The sequence below is a fragment of the Phaethon aethereus genome, assembly GCF_964289735.1.
Source record: "Phaethon aethereus genome assembly, chromosome: 6".
Classification (NCBI taxonomy): Eukaryota; Metazoa; Chordata; class Aves; order Phaethontiformes; family Phaethontidae; genus Phaethon; species Phaethon aethereus.
This window is the reverse complement of record NC_138580.1, coordinates 38,178,510-38,201,001: the sequence shown is the minus strand read 5'-3', so window position 1 is coordinate 38,201,001 and position 22,492 is coordinate 38,178,510. Positions and strand designations below refer to the sequence as shown.

Sequence of the window (22,492 nt, the reverse complement as noted above, 5' to 3'; positions counted from 1 at the left end):
TTTTAGACAGCAAAAGGCAAAAGTCTCAAAGGGATTTCATTGTGAAACAGCAGAAGCAGCAGTGCTCACCCTTTCATCCAACAGCTCCATAGTTTGCATGTTCCACTTAAATATAGGAGATCTAGTCTCCTACTTCACTGCATGAGTTTAAACCATTGCCTCCCTCCTCCTGGAGGAGGAAGGCCGGACTCCATGGGCTATAGGAAACCCCAGGACAGAGCCATCCTGTTAAAATCGGACCAGAAAGGCAGAGACTCCAGAGTAATTCCACAGGGAGTGCAGCCCAGTGCAGGAACTCCCACTTCCCATCTGGTGCTGCAAATCAATGCCACCTCTATGTGACTTTAGCCTGAAAAAAGGAACATATTCCAATTCAGAAGTGTCCAAATGAATCATGTCAATGCTCCAGATGGAAAAGACACTTCCCTTATATTAATTCAACTAAATGCAATCCAAATGCATAAAAGTTTTGTGTTGGCCAGAACTGCATCCTCATTAATTAAACCATTTGTAAAAACCGGGCAAGCCCTAAGCAAGCTGACCTCTGTTTCAGTGAGCAGCAGGACTAAGAGGACATGGTTTCCAACCAGCAGCTTTCTCACTACTGGATTTTCTGAGGCCTTGTGAAATCTGAAGCTCTGTCACCATTCATTATGCCTCCCCTCAACATGGATTCTCCTGCAGGAGACAGGCATCCATACACTCCCCAGGAGCTGTGCACCCAGTGAGGCAGATGCCAGTGATAATTCACATCCCCAGCTGCTGCTGCTTTCCCTTCGAAGCAGATCTCAGCAAGTCCCAGCAAGCACAAAGGAGAGGCTTAGGGTTTGTTCTAGTATTCCTGCTTACATGAAGCTACTGCCAAAAGCAGAAGAGGAGCCTTCCTGCTGCAGCCCCTGGAATGAGCTCTGCAGCCCAGGGCAAGATGGCACAACACAGCCAGAGACCTGTGAATGGCAGCTCCCATACAAGAGCACAGGGACATGTGTCCTCTGCATCACCTGGGACAACCGTGCTCCCTCGGGGCAGACCTGATGCACTTCCACAAATGTCCTGGGTAAAATCCAAGCTTGCCAGGCAGATAAACCCATGGTATCCTGTCCCAAGCCCAGAAAACTGACTGGATCCAAATCAACCCAGCAATTGAAATAAGGACCCGCCATCCTCTCCCTCTGCACCTGTTTATCTTCTCACCTGATCAACATACAATTATTTTGTGGCAGCTCTGCACAAGACCTCTTTTTCTGGTAGGATGAAGCATGTCCAGATGCATCTGTATTCGTAGATAGGCCACACTGTGTAGAGCCAGCATCAAGTTCATGCTAGATTTTTGAAAGCCCATCTACTTTTTAAAATATATTTGATGGTGGCTTTCAGGCTTATTTCATTACAAATCTCAGGTGACCTTAAAAATTCTTAGATCATCACTGGTTCTTTCTTGCAATTACTTACAAGTTCTCATAGATTATTTTAAACTATTTCCACCCAAGTTATCCCAGGATACATTTCTGCTGGTGGATTTTGCTAATGTTTGGTTTGCACAATGTAAAATATCAGCATCACTGGGGATGGCCTCAGCAGGCCCCTCAGGGATGACAGCCCACAGGCTCCTGCTAACCTGCAATGGTGCAGCAGAGGCCATGCCATCACCTTCCTGGGCAGACTAGCAGAGCTGGGATCCCTCCATCAAGCACCTTGAAGGCAGCCAGAAGAGCTCATAAATCACAGGCTCTTTGTCTCAAAGCATTCATTAAACTAAAGGCATAAGAAACAAAATAAAATCTCTCTTGGTCTGTGTTCTCTAAAACAGAGACTGAGCCACGGCTTCAAATTGTATGCATCAGTGTAGGTCTATTCATTCAAAAGAGATGACTCAACTTCCAAAAAGCCTCATGCTTAAGGTCATGGGCTGCAGCAAAAGAGAGCTCTGAGCACAGGTTTTCTTACATGAAAATTCACCTTTAGCCACTCTCCATCCCTCTTTTTGGTGTGCATTTTTGTAATTTTACCTCCCTTAAAACACATTAATCTAAAATGCAAGTGCTTGGATACCCTGCCAGACTTTGGATGCAGAGTGTCTGTCTAGGCCTTCAGGCTCTAAATTTCTAGTTACAAAACAGCCCAGAGTATAGTTCATGAGACAGAAATTAGGGCCCCATCAAAATCTTTGCACTTACTAGCACAGAACTTCAGGAGTTTGGAGCGTAAATGGGAGATTGCTGGACTAGGGCAGAACAATCAGTAAGTCCTGGATTTTTCTGCAGAAAATACCCATTATATGGTCCCGGGGGAACCATCAGGTTTGAAAGAGTTAGAAGCTGTTTTGCTGTGGTGGAAAAAGTCTACTGAAAACAGAAAAGCCATCTTCTACTGAAAATTGTCTCCTGGAGATCACAGGGAACAGGGAGGTCCATCAGGAAACTAAAGGGTGGAAAGATAAACAAAAACCACAGGACGGACAGGCAAAAAGGTGAAAACAGAAGTGCCTCCTTTGCTTGATAGTTAGTTTCCAATCATAAATGTATTACAAAAAGGAAATCTTTTGTGTGGGAAGACATAACATCCAGCTGATCTCCATTCTACCAGGGCACAGCTTATCCCTATGAGAGGAAAAAGATCAAAGGAAAAGATTAAAGGAAGCAATTTTCAATTTTAAACAGTCTTCACATGATAGAAAGGAATAGTATGAACAGCAGCTGAAAGACACTTGGGATCTAGGAGAGATGCCTTGGCTGAAGGTACTGCAGTGTTTTCCATATTTGTCTGCTTTATTTTTAAACACCCAGAGCCTTTGCTTGATCAACACTTCCTTGTAAAAGAAGGAAGCAGAGGAGGAGTGAGAGGCTGTGGGGAGAGAGGCAAATGAGGTTGGAAATTGATGATCTTCCCAGCCATGAAAGTCAAAATTCCTACATGAAACCAAATCCTCCTGGAGCGCTACACAGGCGTAGGGGAAAATGGGAGAGAAGGAAAGAAAGAAGATTTATTACTTAAGCAGAACTGAAATTCTGATGAGAAAAAGGACTGTTCAATCCATGCCTGAATGTCAACAGCAGTTCTGAAACTGGGTTTGTCATATTTCCCTCTCCTTTACACACATTAAAAAAAATACAGGGGAGGTGGTTGGGGTTTTTAAAGAGGGGGGTGGGGGGGAAAAGCCACTGAAAGTCCCTTGATCTTATGAAGCCCTGAACTCTTATATTCCATTTATAGCTCAAGTTGGAATGACATCCCCCTTGATTAGCAAGCTGTCCAATCCAGCTGCATGTGGCAGGACTGTACGAAGCACTACGTGAAATATATATATGCCCTTACAGAGTTTAGCACATTGGGTCCACCTCGAGGGCACAGGCTGTAGCTCATTCTGACCACTGCTCCTCTCCCAGGAATCACTTTTAAGGGCTGCTGTTTGTTTTGGGTTTTTTTAAGTTTTTTGGGGGAGGGGCACCTTTACTTTCAAGTTTAAGCAACACAAAATGGCACCAAAGAAGGACGTAAAGAAACCAGCGGCAGCACCAGCACCTGCACCCGCGCCAGCACCAGCACCCGCGCCAGCTAAACCCAAAGAACCTGCAATCGATCTCAAGAGCATCAAGGTAAATGGATGAACGCGTGCTCATTGCGGACCCGAAGCGTTCCCAAAGGGGAAACTTAGCAGAGTCCTGGCTGAGACCTGCAGTGAAGTGTTGCATGTGTTTGGTTCCAGTTCAGGGACTGCGGTGAAATGAATGAGCAACCTCAGTCAATGGGTTTGTTGACCTGCCTGAGCTTTTGATTGTTTTAGTAGCTGGAGGGGTGTAAGGCATGGCGCATGATTTAACACAAGAGTGAAGCCAAGTGATTTCAAAAGGGTTTCGGAGTGCGGCCCTCAGAATTTTTTACCAAATCAGTAACAGCCTGACCTGTTTAGTAAAGTGAAATTTAAAAGAAAAAAACAACCAACCCCCACCCCCAAATCCCTAAAATACGTGCATGAGGACCAGAAACGGTTACTGAAACTTGAAGTGCAATGTTTTCCCATAGCACTGTACTAAAACCAAACCTTATTTTGCAGTTCCCCCTCAAATTCCTTTCTAAATTTGTGCAACCACCTAGTGACCCCTTGGTCATGTGTTCTGAGATCAGCATAGCTTGTCTTTAAAAGCAGAAACAGAACAGATTTAAAAAAAAAGGGATTTGGCTGTTTCATCTGTTTTCATTTGCACTGTACAACAAACTGATAGAGATCACGAGCTAGAAAGCTATGGATGGAAGCATTTCAAGTGATTTCCTCTCACCTTTATATATTTGCTCAGAATTTGCAATTTGCTGCAAACTGAAAGCAACAAAGAGGAATACTCTTTCAGAGGTTTCCCTCTGACTACATTTCCATTTGATCTCATAGTGTCTTTAGACTTTGCATGCCAACCAATATCACTGATTGTTGCCTTGACCCTTCTAGGAAAACTCCTCCATGTTGGGAAACTCTTTACTTAGGAAAGAGGAGAGGGAGGTTAAGTGGTTAAAGAGATGAAGAGACAAACCAGTTTCTCTGGGTGGGACTATAAATAGTTATTCTCCACCTACCTGACAAGCTGGTTGGTCCCAGGACCAATTTGCTAAATTCTGCATAAGCAGTCATGCCTATTACGGAGAAAAGAAGGAGTACAAAGACCCTTAATAGAACCTACTCACTTCCATCTCATGATGAATTCTGTTTCAGGTATCTTAATACATAGAGTCCTAAGATCATGACCCATTTAGTGAAATTTCTTGAAGTTTACTTCAGTTTTCACGATCAGTAGTCAGTGTTTTTCTGAAACAATATGTAGCTTCTCATAATACTGAAGCTGAACCCACCAGCAAAGTAAAACAAGAGTAAAGCAAAACAAGAGTAAGGGAAAAAATACATTTTGAAATACCTTGAGTGATCATAGTAAAGGCTACATGAAAAGCCCACTGGTTTTGAGAGTACTGTCTGAAAATTAGATTAGACCTCACATTTCACTCATTTCCAGAGATGAAAAGGAATGCAAGCTAGGTTTCCTACTAAATAATTTAATATGATTTGATAGCTTTCTATGTCCAGTTCATTAGAAGAAAATAGAATTTTCAACTCCAGTGATCCTAGCTAATCCATCTTTACATAAATAGACTTACTAGTGTATTACTGGCTAAAAACTGGCAGGCTGCAGTCTGAGGCATCTCTGCAGTTCACTCCTTTTCCTAGAGAGCTCTCTATAATGGCAGGAAATATATACTGGTAGCACAGAGAGAACACTCCTGGTTTTGTCATATTCAGACTGATAAAAGACGACAGTCTCCGTAAATTCTTTCTTTTGAAAGGTAATATCTGACAAAATATTTTCCTCTTTGAAGAGGGGGTAAAAAACCTGGGCTAGCAAGATAAAAACTATTCTTTTAACACTAACGGCAGCACATAAGCATTACTATTCCTATTTGCAAATAAGTGAAGGTATGAGCACTGTGACAGAGGCTACAGGACTACCCTGCAATGTGGTGGTGGCACAGCCCCCTGCCCTGCATGCTTATCACTAGCGTGTATCTCTTCCGCTCTTCGTTGTGCCCTTACCAGGTAAGGAGCAGGGTGTCTCAGAGGAGCTTCAAGGGTGGACGGAGCCCCCCCACAGCAGGAGGAGCCTAGCCAACCACACAGTCATGGCCACAAGGTGATGCAGAAACCCACGCTGCCCACGAGGGTGACACATGTCCCCTCTGTCCCTGACCTTCCCCTCTCACCTGAGACCCCACATCAGCCAAGGGCTGCCTAGGTAGACTGTAGCACCTCCAGTGCTGGGCTTTTCGAGAAGGTACCAGGAACAACAATGCTGGCTTTCATCCTGCCTTGGAGAAGGGGCAGGGACTGGACAACCTCTCAAGGTCCCAATCAACCACCCTGGGTTACCCTTTTTCACCCTTTGAGAGATCAGGCAGTGAAGGGAAACAATGCCACATCTCCCAGGCAAATCACTTCTCAGAAGACAGTCAGGAATACAAATTTGCCAAGTCTTAGCCTGGTCCCTTAATTGGCATTAATTAATTCTGAGTCCTTCCATTCAGCCACCAAAGTCTCAGCATGGGAAAGGGCACAGAATCATTTCCAGCAAAACTTTGGAGGCAGAGAGTACTTAAAACTAGGTTTTTGACCAGGACTCAGTGAGCAATCCTGTCCTGGGGCAGGGTCTTTGTGCTGATTTACCAGGCCTTGAAGTCATAGCCTTCAGCACTTTGAACAAGGGAATCAAGTGGGCTCCCCTCCACTCCTCAGGGACAGGGATGTCTCCTCAAGGGACATCCAAGCCCCTTCTAATTGTCACACCTGGAGTGGGTAAGGGTAGAGGTGCCTAATGGGTTTACAGCAGCCCAATAAGCCACATTTGGCATTGCACTTCATTTTAAATTGTCATCAGAGACCATAATATTCTCCAAAACAAGCAAGAAAGTGGTTTACAAACTTTCTTTTGGTGGTACCCCTTCTCTCAGATACCCTGTGTGACCCATCTTCAGGGAATCTGGTTTTATGAGCCTTTTGGGGTGCATACTTTGAAAGTTAGGCTTTTTTTTTTTTTTCCTTAAAAGGTCTCAAGCTGGGTTCTTGCAAATGCAGGCACCCCAAAATTGCCTGTCACCATCAGAGTTGTGACAGGCCTTTCACCCTCTTCTGTTCTTTTTTCCCCACTTTAATCCAATTAAAGGAAATACTTGGTGATTTGCTAGTACTAATAGCAGCTGATACGGGATTTTCTATTTTTGAGCACCATCTATTGGCTATAAAAATAACAGGAATACCTAACTGCTCAAGACTCAAATCACTAAACTCAGCCCTCCCTCAGCTCACCTTAGGTTATAGTACAACAACCACAGGAGGACATCAAGGCAGGGAGGAAGAATTTGTTTTTAAATGGAAATGTAAAGACCCTTTTCCCCAAACTCGGGAAACAACATACAATTCAATCTTCTTTGCACAAGCCTTTCCAGACCAAATTTATACTTCCAGTTTTCCTGATTACTAGCATGGCCTGGATTTGAACAATAGGTACAAACGTTAAAGATGAAATCATAACTGAGAAAAGAAAAACAGGGTAATGGATGCATCTAAGAATTAAATTAAAGGTAATTAAAAGCAAACTGATTAAAAGCAAAATGATCATATGGGTAATTTTCTTAAGAGACTCCCGAGAATTCTGTAATTAAAACTGTGGCCAAGAACACTCCCCAAAAGATAGCTTATCTATTTTGTCAACTTCCTTCTCCCTCACAAGCCTGAGAGAGAAGAAACGTTGAGCTGCCAAACAGCACTACTATGAGTCTATGTCTGCAACAACTGGGATGGGACATTAATGATGAGGATGTCTCAAGCTTGGTTTTGCAACTGAGGCAGCGGGAAATGGATAAACGTCATAGTGCCCAAATCCATTTAACTCGGTCCCTATCACTAACAGGAAAAGCGTGTGGGTTTTTCACTGGAAATCTAAGGGCCCTTCCCAGCACACACAATGAATCCTTGGACTGAGCCCAGGCTCATAGCATTAACTGCAATGTTTTGGGATCTGGGTGCTGGAGATGCTGAGTGCAGTCCTTCATAGGCTTCTGCTCTGCAGATGGTAATCTGAACGTGTAGCACTCTGATCCAGTGTCACACACCAGGCCCTTTATTTCAAGGATACACCTGAGTATCCTCTCTTGAGCAGAGACAGAGATTGGGTTCTTGCAAGTATCCATAGCCTAAGTGACTTTCATTTGGCACACAAGGTTTCACATGCTGGTGTTTTCAAGACTGAAATCTCAGGACACCAATTATGCCATGCTCAATGGCAGATAAGATACCCACATCTTTAGAGGGAAAATAACTAAAAGCTGTCAACTAGTAAAGACTTGCTAAGGCCTTGTGTAACTGTGTGATGCATGACAAAGCCTGCTGCACGGAAGCAAACCTGTGTTTGCAAATGTGTGATCATTTGTTTTTAAATACAGAGCTCTTAAGGCAGTAAAAAGTGTTTCTCCATGTGTCCTTATTCTTATTACATTCACTACTCAAGTAGGTCATCTGTGAACAGACATTGCATTGGATATAAGCAGAGAGAGATAAACGCACTAAAATGCACTGACAAAAAGCTTCTGGGCTGGAGGGCAAGCAGGACTGCAAATGTCAGCTGAAGTGCTCAGAGAGCTATTAACGCTGCAGACAAACTCCACGTGAAGCTGTGGAGTGAGAACAGGAATGTTAACAGTAGCTTTACTCATAGTGCTAAGGGCTTTCTTAGGAACTGGCAGGTTTTTGCCTGAAATTTTTGGCACAGACGTTCAGATTATGCCTGATCCAGCTCCAGTGATGACTCCAGAAAGTTTCCCTAGGACTGATATACCCATTAGACAAGGTCACCAGTCCCAAGTGCTCTTTCAGGTAGGAAGGGGACAAGCACAAACATGACTTAGCCTTAAGAGATGTAAAGGTGACTATCTGACACCATCCTGACCAGCTTCCTGCTACCACTTTCACCACTGAGACAGCATCATTTGGGATCCATGCTGGAGCAGAGCAGCCCCAGCCAAATCCCTTGCCCCTGTGAACCCCACCACTGATGCCAGACCCACGATGATAGCAGTTGCTAAATCACTGCACAGGCAAGGCTTAAAGGTGTCCCAGGACAGATAACCTGGACATCAGACTCAGCTACACACCAAGACATCCTTTTGGGACACTGTTGAAAACTAGAAGGAAAAGCAAACAGAAAAGCCAGCACTTGGCTTTCTTTGCAGTTTTCAGAAGAATCTTGCGTCCTTTTCTTCCTAAAATGCTGCTAATCAAGGAGTCCCTCAAAAGTAGGGACTATGCATATATATTAGTAGGCACTTTTTCTTATGTCTGCTAACCTGAAAAAATATTTGGAAAATTATTTTTTACAGGATCCATTCTTTAGTAAATCATGGCTTTGGCAGCATTTAAAAAAATGATACCTATAGCCTTTGGAATGTCTGCAAAGTGCCAAACTTTGGTAGAAACAGTGGAATTCAAAGCAAATTACACAGAGAGTAACATTTTAAGAGCTCACAGAGTAATTTCAAGTGTTAACAGCAGTTGTGTGGCAGAGCATTTCACTCAACTAATAAATCAAAACCACCCCACAATATTTCTAAGATACTGTTTTAACCTCCCTTAGAGCACAGAGAGATTGTAACATATAGTAACAAGATATTTGAGTTTATCTTACATAAGGCAAGAAGAAGGTAACTAATTTAGCCAATGACAAGTAAAGAAAGAAGTTGTCTGTAAGGAGAGATGAAACAACCAAGCTGGAAATTTGCCCCCACTTCACTAAGGCTTTATTACATCTTATATCCATTGCCAAAAAGCACTTTCAGCTGGCTGGTTTACCGCATAGCACTTAAATGTCAAGTAGCGATAGGTTAAATAATGTTAATACTCTAACACTGCCATGGGGAGGCATGTTAAAACAACAAATCCCTCTGACAGCAGGGCTCCAGAGCCTCACATTTGCTTGCACATCCTCTCAATTATACACATTCACACAAAACTAAATGTGATTAGAAAAGAGACATTTTTACAAATGAGCACAACTGAACACACTTCCCTCCATGAAGCCAATGAAATCTGATCAAAATGGTATGATCAACATCGCAGCTAGAGCACATTTCACTCCCAGGCGTTTCAGAATGGCATATTAATAGGCAAAGCTCACCCAGAAATTTTTGCACAACTGTAAAGCAACTGTGAAGTTACAAGCTTTAAACGTAAACAAGCTGGAAAGTTAGACAGAATGCTTAGAAAAGTTTCAAATTCATCTGCAGTTACGTCAATTAAACTCAAACAGATTTTGAACTATTCTTCCAAACCTCATGGTATCTCACACATGCAATTTTCTCTCCTGCATTAATGGTAGTCATTTTTTATCTTTCTTCACTTGTATTTCTAGCCAGCTCTGTTCTCAAAAGAGAGTTCTCTCTCTCAAGAGCTCATCTGCTCCTACTATTCCTCCACCTCACAAAAGAAATGAAGTTAAATCCATCAGGCTCTTGATTCTTACTTAAATGAGAAGTAGCCTTTCTAAGATCTGTGGCATCGATCGCACAAGCTATCGAACCGGGGTGAGGGATGGGAGGAATGACAGCCTGCTTTTCAGAGGGGTTTGAGAGCTGTGTAATCCTGCACCCAGTGATGTCTACTAGAAAGTATGTGCAGCTGTATTAATCAAGGAGCAGGCATTAATGGCGAGCAGATATCACATGAACTGCTGTAGGCACAATCCTAGCTTACCTCTACCCAAAAAAAAATAAAAATAAAAAAAAAAAAATCCCTCTAGTCCTGAATAGAAGGCTAAATATACAATGAGTATCCCAGGGGACTCTCCAATCTTCTCCTCTCTGATTTTCCAAGACATCTGATATGTTCTCAGTCTCTTCTACAGAGACAGTACCTTGAAAAATCTGGTGACTCTCTAAGAAGATCCTAAGATGACACCCTTTTCTGTAATTCACCCAAAAGATAACAAGCAGACGGAGGAGCTGAATGCTTTAACTCCCAGCAGCATCTTTTTACCCTGTCCAGATATTTACACATTTTCAGTGAGCACAAAGTGCCTGTTACTCAGCACAGCTGTACTCAGTCCCAGTGCTCACCATTCTAAATAGGTGAGCACAGCACCACACTCTAAAGGTCGGGACCCTAAGGCCCATGAACCATTGATTTGTTGCGAAATTAGTAACTTTGGTAATAATTTGGAAATAAAGATTTGTGTAGATTGGGTCTTCTGCTTAGCTTGCGATAAAGAGTTGCGTACAACCCTATCCACCCACCATATATAACTGGGACCTGATCAAAATGCCTCTACCTAGCAACAAGGTGACTAGAAGGTAGTCACAAACTATACAGGGAAAAGCTTTAATCTTAAAAACAAAACAATAGAAAAAAACCAAAACAAAACACCACCTTTTTCTTTGGCACAGATAACCTCCTGGATAATAACTTTGTCCATAAATAAGGGCTAAACAAAGTTAGAGAAATCCAGGTCTTTCTATGTGTTGCAGTTCACAGAATCACTGAATCATTAAGGTTGGAAAAGACCTCTAAGACCATCAAGCCCAACCATCAACCCAACACCACCATGCCCACTAAACCATGTCCTCAAGTGCCACGTCCACATGTTTTTTGAACACTTCCAGTAATGGTGACTCTACCACCTCTCTGGGCAGCCTGTTCCAATGCTTGACCACTCTCTCCATAAAGAAATTTTGCCTAGTATCTAATCTAAACGTCCCCTGGTGCAACTTCAGGCCATTTCCCAGTTCAGTCAACCTTTCATTATTTCGGGGTGGGGCATTCATTTTTCATTCTCAATTCCCTGAAATTTCAACATCTTCCCTAAAGCCCTGAGACGCATCATGTCCTCTGAAAATGCAGAGAACACTGCCAAGATCAGAGCAAAGATCAGACCACTGGAACATATTTCTTTGTATATTTTGAAGTTTATGAAAGCTCCTTACAGGCTCAGAAATCTTACCTTTAATTGCTTTTAAGGAGCATTTGAAATATTTTCTATACCAAGACCATTTGTAGGTGCCCTTACTCAAAGCAAGTAGCATTTTAAGCTCCCATCAGACCCTACTGGCTTAAAGCAGGGCGATTCTTAATTCAGGTGAATGCAACATGCCTGTGCTAGCATATTTCTCCCCAGAAAAACTGTCTAGTGAGCTTTTATTCAAGAATCAGTAATAAAATGAAGGGCTGATGTGATGCACTAGTATTTTCTCATCTAAATGCTGAGCCAAAGTCTCACACGGTCAAAAGATCAATCTGCTTATATGTAGACCCTTCTCAATTTATACATACTTGATAGCCCATTCAAGTCAGATGGCTAATCCAGGTGCCAATTTCCTATACCCAAGACAAATGCACCTCCCAATTATTTTCTGCTTGACATCTAAAGTCTTTGGGATGAGTTTTGTTGCAGCCAATCATAAAGGTTATCTGGAAGGAAGAAAAAAAGAAGTTCAAGAAAATTAATCTAAGTTTTCCTTTAATTTTTTTTTTTTTAAATCCTGTTTTCAGGGGAGCATTTCCCAGTTGCCAGCACTGGAAAGTGAGAAGCTAAGGGCAGAAGGAAAATTCCACAAAAGCCAACACACTGCACTGACCCAGGCAACATTTCAGCTCTGCCAAAGTCTTTAGAAAGCTCCTCTATTAATGCATTGGGACTGATGGCCAAGATCTATCTTAGTTTTCTCACTGCCTGAGATCCAGCCCCAGCCAGTATTAATCAGGATGTCTGCACTGTGCTAAACCTATGTTACCTAATTCAGACCAAAGCATCAACCCCCTTTTCTGTGCAACCACACCCGATCATGGCTACACTTTGTCCTGAATACAACTCTGTTCCCACAGCCTATAGATTACAAATAGCAGAAAAAAAAGTGAAAGATTGGCAGTGGAGCATTTTTCATATTTGGTATATTTTCCAGATATTTCTCCAAAAACATGAATAATCTGTTTGGAAGGAATGTTTTCTGGCTAAAATGGTGAGCTTAGAAAATTCTTTGCAGTTCTATCTTTAGTTTTTACAACAGGAAGTTAATGTCTCAAATCCAACCACATATAGACTTATTTTGATTGTTCAGTTAAAAAAACCAAACCAAACAGTAAAGTTAACTCTGCTTGGATTTGATTCTTTCTTTCAGAGCCCTCAATATACTGAAAAAGAGACATTCAGAAAGATTATGCTTATCTTCAGGGTAACTAAGTGAGCTACTGATGAAAATTTCCCTCACTAATCACATTTTGTTATTAGAAAGCCAGGAGCAGCAAATGCTCAAAAAGGAAATCAATAGAGATTAGAGAGGGGATTTGTGTTTGCAACAGGGAGTTTGTTGTTGTCGCACAACCATTCCTGCCCTGGTTCCACGACACTCTTGACGCAGTTGAGGTGACAGGGAAAGGAAGAAGTTTGGAGCAAAGTTTTATAATCTTTTTACAATGTCTCACAGCATCAATTCACAGATTTGAGCTGGGCTTGGAGGATTCTACATGGTGGGACTAGATAGTCGCTACTGAAGAAGCTGCAGCCTCTACCTCCTGCAACCTACCTAGAAATTCCCCACTTGTAGTCCCACCATGACCCCTCCACAACCCAAAAAGCAAGTACCCCTCTCCCCACCAAGAACAGTCATCCTTCCGCTTCACAAAGCCTTTGGAGGGTCTTAGCTTCTATTGTGGCTTCTCCCTTGCCTCCCCATCAGAAAAAGCTCAGCAGCACCTCCTCACACCACACTTCACACCATTGAGCTCTGAAGCTGGTACACTGGTGCCCTGCCTAACTCCAGCCTTAGAGGAAGGGTATCCTAGAGAGCACAGACTGCTCTGAATACAAGTTTCCCCGCTGCCCTGCAGAGTACATCTCCACATCAGCTCTTAACTGAGCAACATAGCTGGATCCAAAGTGCACAGATGATTTTTCCCTTAAAAGTGTTCAAAATTTGGAAAACGTGACCAGTGCAGAAGAGCTTCACAGTTGGACACTACCTCCATCAACAGGTTAATCATCATCTCAGTGCCAACACATGGATCACACTGAGCAGATGAGCAGCAGCACCACTCATCTAACACTGAGCATTACACTATCCATATAAGGGGTTGAGTAAAGCCCAAAGGTACAAGGACCATCCAGCTGCATCTAACACAACCTGCAAGCCATGTGTAAAACCAGTCAGCTGGGCACACACGTGGCACCCCTCAGCGCTCCTTGCTCACTGACTTTATAGCTTATTGGAGAAATAGAATCCTTCCCTATAAGGAAGTCTTGGTAGGTTCAGACAAGGAACATCTCCTGTTGACCATACGGACCCAGAAAGTGCTGACATGAATCAAACTTGCTGCTTGCCACTCCCTGCTCCTCTCCAGCCTCCTAAAAATAGCCATCATAAGATGTCGATCAAGACATGGAGCCTCCTGTCACTTTGCCCTAAGAAAGCTAAAGAACTCGCCAAGGGGAGGGACCACTTCCTTCTGACACCTAATCCAGGCAATGCCGTCAGCACCGCCGCATAAATAAGGGGGAAGAAAGACCAGGAAAGCAGGACCACTCTCGAGACCTCTCAGCTAATCCCTCCTGCCCGTCTGCTGCTCTGCTTTTCCAACTCTCAACCATGGTGGGTCCACTGGAAAGCTAATCATTAGCAGTGAGCCAGTGTATTTTACATAAGTAAATCGGGCTTCTCGCTCAAGTTAGTTCTGGGGGTGCGAGGGGAGAGGAAGGACAGTCCAGAAGACAGTTTAGGTTTGCTTGGCTTTCCTCCTTAAACCGAAAGGACTATGCGAGGTTTTCCAATTGGCCTCAAGTTCTGCACCAGGCAATGGTAGACGCGCAGCTCCTGTAGCTTCAGACAGAAGGGTTACAACTTCTGCTGTCTGCTAAGCATTTTTTCTTTAAATTGGATGCAACTTGCTAAAGTGGCAATGGAAAATAATATTTTTACGTAAGAAAATATCATAGTTTAGTATTTTATGAAACAACGTACTGTCAAAAACTAATTTGAAACACAAACTTTAAGGGATTGGTTTAATTTCTATGTCAAGGTAAAAAGAGCTGCTTGTTAAGCAATATTACTTCAAACAGCCTTAATAAGGTGGGTCTATACTAAAACAGTAAATGACCTGATGGTACATGAACAACTTCTTTGTTAAGACCCTTTAGATTTTTGTTGCTTCTAGGCACAACCTTGGCTTTCCCTGGGATGCAGATTTTAACAGAATCTTTAAGAATAGGTCTGGTGATGCATTTTTACAAGGGAAGTTGCTACTTTAGGTTGCTATGGTCTAATTACATTAGGCAAGACAGATGCGAGAGCCCTCAGCTACTTCGTGCTATTTGCTTTCTCTCAGTGCATTTTCAGCAGTACTAGTTCTCTTCTTTTCTCTCTCTCTTTTTCTTCCCAATTGCAGTCCTTCACTCCTGACCAAATTAATGGTAAGTGAAATAAAAGTTAAACTTTAATAGGGAGCAGGAAGGGGGGGGAACATAATGGCTACCAAATGCTAAATATTCACTAGTCTTAACAGCTCTTTTGCTATCTGCATTACTTCTGCGCATCTGACAGGCCAGATTTTTGCTGTTTTGGAAGATGACTCATGGATTGAGCTGGATGCTTTAGAAAACAAACAGGTTCTCCCCCAGCCCCCCCTTCCTAAGCTATTTTTTGTGATTGATTTCCTTCCAACAGATCGAGTTCTCCAAGGAGCAGCAGGATGGTAAGTTACAAGACAGCCGATTGTTTTACATGTATGTGCATTCAGAGAGGAGCTGCAGGGTCAGAAGTTTAACTTTTACAAAAAGTTGAGCTAGGGCTTCAGCTGGTATAAATCACCACACTCTTGACTTCAGAGGAGCAGTGCTTACACTGAACAAGAACCTGACCATAGACTTACACATAATTTATCTGGGTGCTTATGTGCTGCCCAAGCTGAGAAGTTTATGCCATGGTACAAGAGGAAATACACTGGTGTTACCAGCTCTACCTACTGATCATTTTTCAGTTGTGCTCCTGTACTGGCCATTCACAAGGATGCTGAAAACGGGTTTTGCATTTGAAAGTCATGGGGGAAATAGGCAGATGAAGGACAACAGGAGGGACTGAGCTGAAAATTTAACTTAGATGCAGTGACATTGCAATTTTACAGGGACAGGAGATGCAAGAGGCCTACATGTCACTTGCTGGGAGGTTTTGGGGAGGAAGAAAGGCTGCTTTAATGTAAATACATTAATGAAGCATGGAAATAGTTAGCAAATAAGTGACTTGTGTAAACTGTTGCATATAAACACAATAGTCTGGATATGCTGCAATTCTGGAGCATCTTGCTGTATCCTCACAAGCCACCACCAAGTTCCAATTTTTTTTTTTTTTTTTTTTTTTTTTTTTTGCTTTCAATCTGCTAGAAAGATCCGATTAAAAATTATTACATGAACGAAAATGCCCATTGAAGCTCTGGAAATCTAAGCTGGAGTATTTTAAATATCCTAAGAGATTCTTTCAGGGTTTATTAAATAACATAGGTTTAAAAAAACATTAAAAATTCAGTAGACTTCTCACTGTGAACAAAAGTATTTTGTATGGAAGATATGAGGATTTACTAGAAAAATCCAGAGGGAGAGGAATAGCTAGAAGCAGGTCTTAAGAGAGAGCCCTAAACTTCCTAAACACCAGCCTTCTCTGGGTAACATCATCAAAGCAACAGGGAGAGGTATAGTGCAGTAAGTGAGACTGGAAACATTTCTCTTCCTGCAGTCCAAATGCTCCTGGTCACAAAGAAAATTATGTGGACTCTTCCTCACTTTTTAATTCTAAGACTTTTACAAAAGGGTTGGGAGGGTTTATGGAAAAATGCCATCAATTCAAAGCTGCTGGCATACATATAACAAAGCAAAATATTTCTTTCAGCTTCCCTACACATTTCAGATCATCCAGCTGCTGTAATGCTGCGATGACTGAACCAAGCAGTGAAGCAATTAAAAGCTACTTGAGAGAAGGAGAATTTCCCAGGAAGAGAGATGTCCCACCCTCAGTAACTATTTCTATCTACACAAGCTGACACACCAGCAGCTGGGTAGTACCCTTCTCAGAGAGGGATTTTAGACATGCTTATTCCAGCACAGGTATAAACTAGGACTAGCTATGTTAAAAAAAAACAAAACTAAAAAGAAAAACCCCACAGCAATGATATATTGCAGTGAAATTCATGCCTGAGACAAAAATAAAATCAGGCCTTTTCTTCGAGCTCGGGAGCAGTGTTCAGAACACAGTGAATATAAAACTTTATGGGATTTACAAAACAAAGAACTCTCCTGATGTCTTTCCTAATAGGAAACTGGCATTGTTTTATACCTCACTCTGGCTAAATGTCATTAATGCACCAGATGAAAGATTGGATCATATGGTATAAATCACTACAGCTCCACTGACCTTAGCTGCTAGAGCAGGAGCTGGTATCAAGTTGGTGTACTGTAAGGGGAAGCTCTACACGGGTCCAGAAGGCCTTGATTTCATACCCTGCAATAAAATCCGTAAGGGGAGAGGGTTAGCAGTAAAGGGTTATAGGTCTCTCAACTCCGACAGTCAGAGGATTAGTTTCAGATGTATTAGATTACAGCCTAACAGGCTGACATCCTGTATCAGCAGTTTTACTGGGTGCCAGCAACTCCTCCACTAAGGCAGTATATGGATGGCTAAAGGAAGACCTTAAATACCTCTGTGTCACACATCGCCAGCACAAGATGAATGAAGACGTGATTTGAAATGTGCTTTGTTACTCCTAAATCTGCCCCAGGGCACAAAGAGCATTCCACCTACACACACTGTGAAACACAAGGCCTGTCTAGCTGCTAGAAACACATCGCAGCCAAGGGAAAGACATTTCACCTGGTTTAGTTCAAGCTAAAACACAGCACCATCAGATACTGCAGTGCAGAAAAGATCAACAGCACAGTCCAAGATGCTCTTGACATGAAGTTCAAACATAGCTTTTCAGCTAGACCCTTGACTTTTGCCCTCCCTCCTTTTTTTAAAAACATTTCTTTATTCATTACAACAAATTCTCTGAAAAACCTGAAAAATATCACAAAATTAACAACATGGAACTTTGCAACAGAAGATGAAGATTGTTAATGCAATGAAGGCAACCGTCTGTGCTGATTTTCCTAGGAGAAATGTCTGTACCCCAAGTCCTTGGTCAGAAGCAAGGGGGAAATAAGTGAATGTTGATCACTTGACAGCACTGAAAGAAGCAAAGGCTCAAAGCATACACCCTAGACACGAACTGGAATAAAGCACTACACAAGTATTACCATTGTAAAAGCTGGATATTCATGGATCTGTAAGAAGCAGGGACAGACTGCAACAGGCAGACAAAGGAGGGAACAAACAGGAGTAGAAACATCACTGTAAGGCAACTTTAAGGGAAAACAAAAGTAGAACCATTTGAAATCCACCTTCAAGTTTCTGATTAGCACTGTGTAGTTGAAATGCTTGGATTGCAAGCAGGACCCATCGAAGCAGGCAGATGCTTTGCACTGCTAGGTGCTTTGACAGAAGAGTCTCAGTCCTCTCGTGAGATAAGGTGCAGTAAATAATAACAATTTTACCTTCTGCTACTATGTCATATAAAGAAACCTGTTCTTGAATGGCAATGTTTGTAGAAAGCTTATCTTTCCCCACGCTTGAAATAACTAGAGGGTCCATCACAAAGCTATTGATGGCTATAAGAGCCAGGAAAGCTAGGAAAGGTAGATATAAAAGATTAAAAATAGTGAAACCAAAATATCAGAGGGGAGGAGTTTTTCTTGGGATCGTGGGCCAAAGGTTCCCCTGGCTAACTCCCCGGGAGTTGGTGGAACAACGCCAAGAGACAACAGGTTTACGTCTTTGTCAATACACCTTGTCAATAGAGAGCTGCCTGGCTCGATTTAACTGTTGCTCTTCCATTGCAGACTTCAAGGAGGCCTTCCTCCTCTTTGACAGGACCGGTGATGCCAAGATCACCCTGAGCCAGGTTGGCGATATCATCCGGGCACTGGGGCAGAACCCTACAAACGCTGAGATCAACAAGATCCTGGGCAACCCCAGCAAAGAGGGTAAGTACCCTACAGTCTCTCATGGGCCCTTCTTCAGGCTGGGGAACTGTAATTAGGCAACATCAATAGGCACAGCAGGTAGGAGAGGAGCTTTTGCTCCAATAGGGAAGCAGTGGGGCACGGGGGCTTTGTAGCAACAATACAGGGAATTTCTCTAGTTCCTTCTGAAGAGGATGATGATGGGGAATACAGTGCTCAGAAAAAGGAAAACCTTCTCCTTAGGCTATGGAGAATTCTCTGTAAGGATCATTTTGGTGTTAACTTGGTGTAGGTGTAACACACACTCATTGCTGCTCACCTGTGCCCCAGCCCTTGCTGAGGAGCTGTTAAGTCCATTTCTAACAGCTGATACTCAGCTCTTCAGGTCCTTCCAGTGCAGGATCTTCTGCATAAGCCAAGACATGCCCTGGGACTGGAAAACCACTCATATGTTTCTGCTGACTGGGGTGGTCTGCTCAAAGCTCCTACCAAACCTGGGCATGCTGAGGCATATGTTGGCCATTTATTATAGCAGCCATTTTCTATTTCCTTTTCTCCCCTCTTAGAGATAAAAGAAATGGTAAATACTGTAGTCATCTCCTTCTAACAAGGACCTAGCTGCAGGTGATCTCTGATTCCAGTCATGCAGAACCATATTAAGATGGGTTAAATTATATCCAAACTCTCAGGACTGGTTAAGGCAGCTCTGAGGAACAGTTCAGAAGACCTGAGTTAAGCATTAGCACCATCAAGAAGCACTGAGCAGAGGCCTAACACAGAATTGAGACCATGACAGTACTTTAAGTGACTACAGCAATCGCTGTCAGTAATTTTTATATAGCTGGGTAGTAAAATAGTTTCTGTAAATAACTGTATATTCAAAAGTCTCTCCCATGTTTCCATGTATTATATTTCATCGCTGTCCAGATGAAGGCTGCACTTTGCAAATATTGGGGGGGGGGGGGGGAAGCAGGGGAAATAAAATTAAAAAAAACAAAAACAAAACCACCATTTCATTTGGCATCCTTGCTCCAACAAAAACCATTTGGGGAACGCCTCACTGAGGACTACAACTCATAAGACCAAAGGGGTTAGATGCACTAAGCTTGTAAGTCCTTAAAATTCCACACTGAACGTGTTAAATAGTAGATTTGGACACCACCCCCACTGGACTTTCCTGGTTTTAATCAGTTTATTCTTTTGCTAATAGTCTCCACTATCGCATCCAAGAGACCCTGAAGAGGTCAGTAACATGATGTCAGCAACCTCAGGGGCTTGTCTAAGTTGCAACATCCCACTCTGGTTATCTTTTCCAACTGCTTGGGGCTCAAGATTTCTGTTTTACTGTATTCTGAAGTTCCCACACTCCCCAAATCCTTTCATCAATCAACTTGTACAGCAAGTTTCATTTCTGAAAGAAAAATACACCATGCACATAAGCATATAAAATTATGTGAGAAGAGGGGTGGAGGGAGGATGTGAAAATTAACTCACACTGTAAGAGAGAATCCAGATTCTGCAAAGAAACTGCCAAATCCTGAGGCAAAGACTAGAGTAAAGGATGGAAAGAGGTGTGTATATGAGGTGGGAGGCTTTCCTACATTTGAGGGCAAATATCCCAAAAGAACACATAGAAGTGTCTAGCACATAGCAACTGGTGCTTTCTTTCCAGAGATGAATGCCAAGAAAATTACTTTTGAAGAGTTCCTGCCCATGTTGCAAGCAGCTGCTAACAACAAGGAACAGGGTACTTACGAAGACTTTGTTGAAGGTCTGCGTGTCTTTGACAAGGAAGGCAATGGCACAGTCATGGGGGCTGAACTCCGTCACGTACTGGCTACTCTGGGTAAGGGATTACCATCTCTGTGAGCATTTTAAAAATTGCTGCTGTTTGAAGGCCTGAAAGAGGGAGGAAAGGTACTCTAATCAGTTTGGACAGGTAGGAGGCTACAAAGCCAGACAAGACTCTGGGTTTCCTAACTGGGAATCTGCATGAAAAGCAGACACAAAACACAGTAGAAAGCTCAAAGGAAAAGGTTTGGTTTATTACTTCTAAATTTGGACTAGGTATTAAGAGTGCCTGTTATTTGAGGAATTAGGAAAAAATCACAGAATATGTCTGTGTTGGAAGGGACCCATAAGGATTGATTCCAACTCCCTGCTGCTTGCAGGACTACCTAAACCCATATGACTAAGAATATTGTCCAGACTCTCTTTGAACTCTGACAGGGTTGGTGCTGTGACCACTTCCCTGGGGAGCCTGTTCCAGTGACCAACCACCCTCTCAGTGAAGAGCCTTTTCCAAATGTCCAGTCCGAACCTCCCCTGAGGCAGCTTTACACAATTTCCTTGTGTCTTATCACTGGTCACCACAGATAAGAGATCAGCACTTCCCCATCCGCCGCCCCTCTGGAGGAAGTTGTAAATAAGTTGTACGGAAAAGGCTGTATTCCTCAATGACATAAAGCACAGGGACAAAGAGGATTTGCTGCATAGTTTCTTCACGCTGTAGGAATAACTAGAACCCCTGTGTCTATATACATGTGCAAAACTTCTAAAGAAGCTTAAAAGTAAAAGCTCAATTCAGTTATAGATCTTTTTGTTACTAACTCAGAAAAGAAGGAAAGCCCTCGGAAAAGCTATAGGGTTCAGCTTCAGCTGCATGTCTGTGGAAGAATTAACCAAGCTCTCTCCACTCTCCAGGTGAGAAGATGACAGAAGAGGAAGTAGACGAACTCATGAAAGGTCAGGAAGACTCCAACGGCTGCATCAACTATGAGGGTAGGTGCAAGGGTTCAACACCCTCTCATCCTACATTTCTTCTCTCTCTGTTTCACTGCAGTTGCCTTTTAGCTTCTCAGGCAAATCAGTTAGACATAGCTACAGCTGAGTTAGGTTGAAAGGCTTATGCATGCAAACAGCAGCTGCAGTACACTTAGCCTGCGGTCACACTGCTCAAAAGACTAGATTCAGCTATAGCAGAGAAAGCTACTTTGGTCAACAGCAGATCTCTAGACTCTCTGACTTCCTACAGAGCAGTTGCAGTGATTGGAACCAATCCTAGAGCTAATCCTTGGACAAAGTGTACTATTCGACATGTATTTAGTCTTATCACACTTAAGCAGGAAGAGAATTTGGTTTGTACAACATTAAACACTTAGAACTTCCTATCACAAAGCTGAGTCAAATCTGATCAGGAACATGTGTTTTTAATTCCATCAGCTCATAAACAGCTGTTACTTCTAAAGCTATTTCCCAAAGTAATATTTGCTGCTCCTTCTAACTAGCATATCTGTATTTTTCCACAGCGTTTGTAAAGCACATCTTGTCTGTCTAAATGGACTTCCCCAGATACCAAATGGTATGTTGTTCTCATTTGCACACTTAACCTTGTCTGTCTGCTACACTTAAAGGCTTCTACATGCCCATGGACAGGCATAGGTTACAAAACCAACATGAGACCATCTTCCCAACAATACAAATAGAACAAAAAGAGACTGTTGTCCAAAAGCAAAGAAAACAGGAGTGCAGATTCCTGGGTCTTGTTCACAGCTCTATAACTGGTTGGAAACTGTGTTTAGTGGATTTTGCAAACATACCCAAACTGTGAAAAGAAATGCTCAGTTTATTCACGAGCATGGAAATGCTTACATGTCACCTTAGATCTCTGTTGTCTTACAAAACTGGAGTTTAAGCTATGCAAACTGACAGTTTGAGACATTTATCCTATAGGCACATTGAGATTTTGTTGTGTTTTTTTTTTTTTAATTTTTTTAAATCAAAGCAACACCTTCTGATAATTTGTAGATTCTGTAAAGATAGAGTAGCCTGAATACTTGTGTGAACTTGTGCATACTAAGAACAGCTCTCCAGATGAA

The 22,492-nt window shown here is 42.5% G+C and overlaps 1 protein-coding gene across 1 annotated transcript; it reads left to right on the top strand.

Moving 5' to 3' along the window:
* Window positions 1–3,476: 3,476 nt before the first annotated feature.
* MYL1 (myosin light chain 1) lies at window positions 3,477–21,951 on the top strand (the record flags this gene model as incomplete). The annotated part of the gene is made up of 6 exons (XM_082001152.1): window positions 3,477–3,596; window positions 15,232–15,259; window positions 18,492–18,635; window positions 20,287–20,460; window positions 21,318–21,395; window positions 21,923–21,951. 6 exons carry the CDS (start codon window positions 3,477–3,479, stop codon window positions 21,949–21,951), a joined length of 573 nt encoding a protein of 190 aa, XP_081857278.1.
* Window positions 21,952–22,492: the final 541 nt, after the last annotated feature.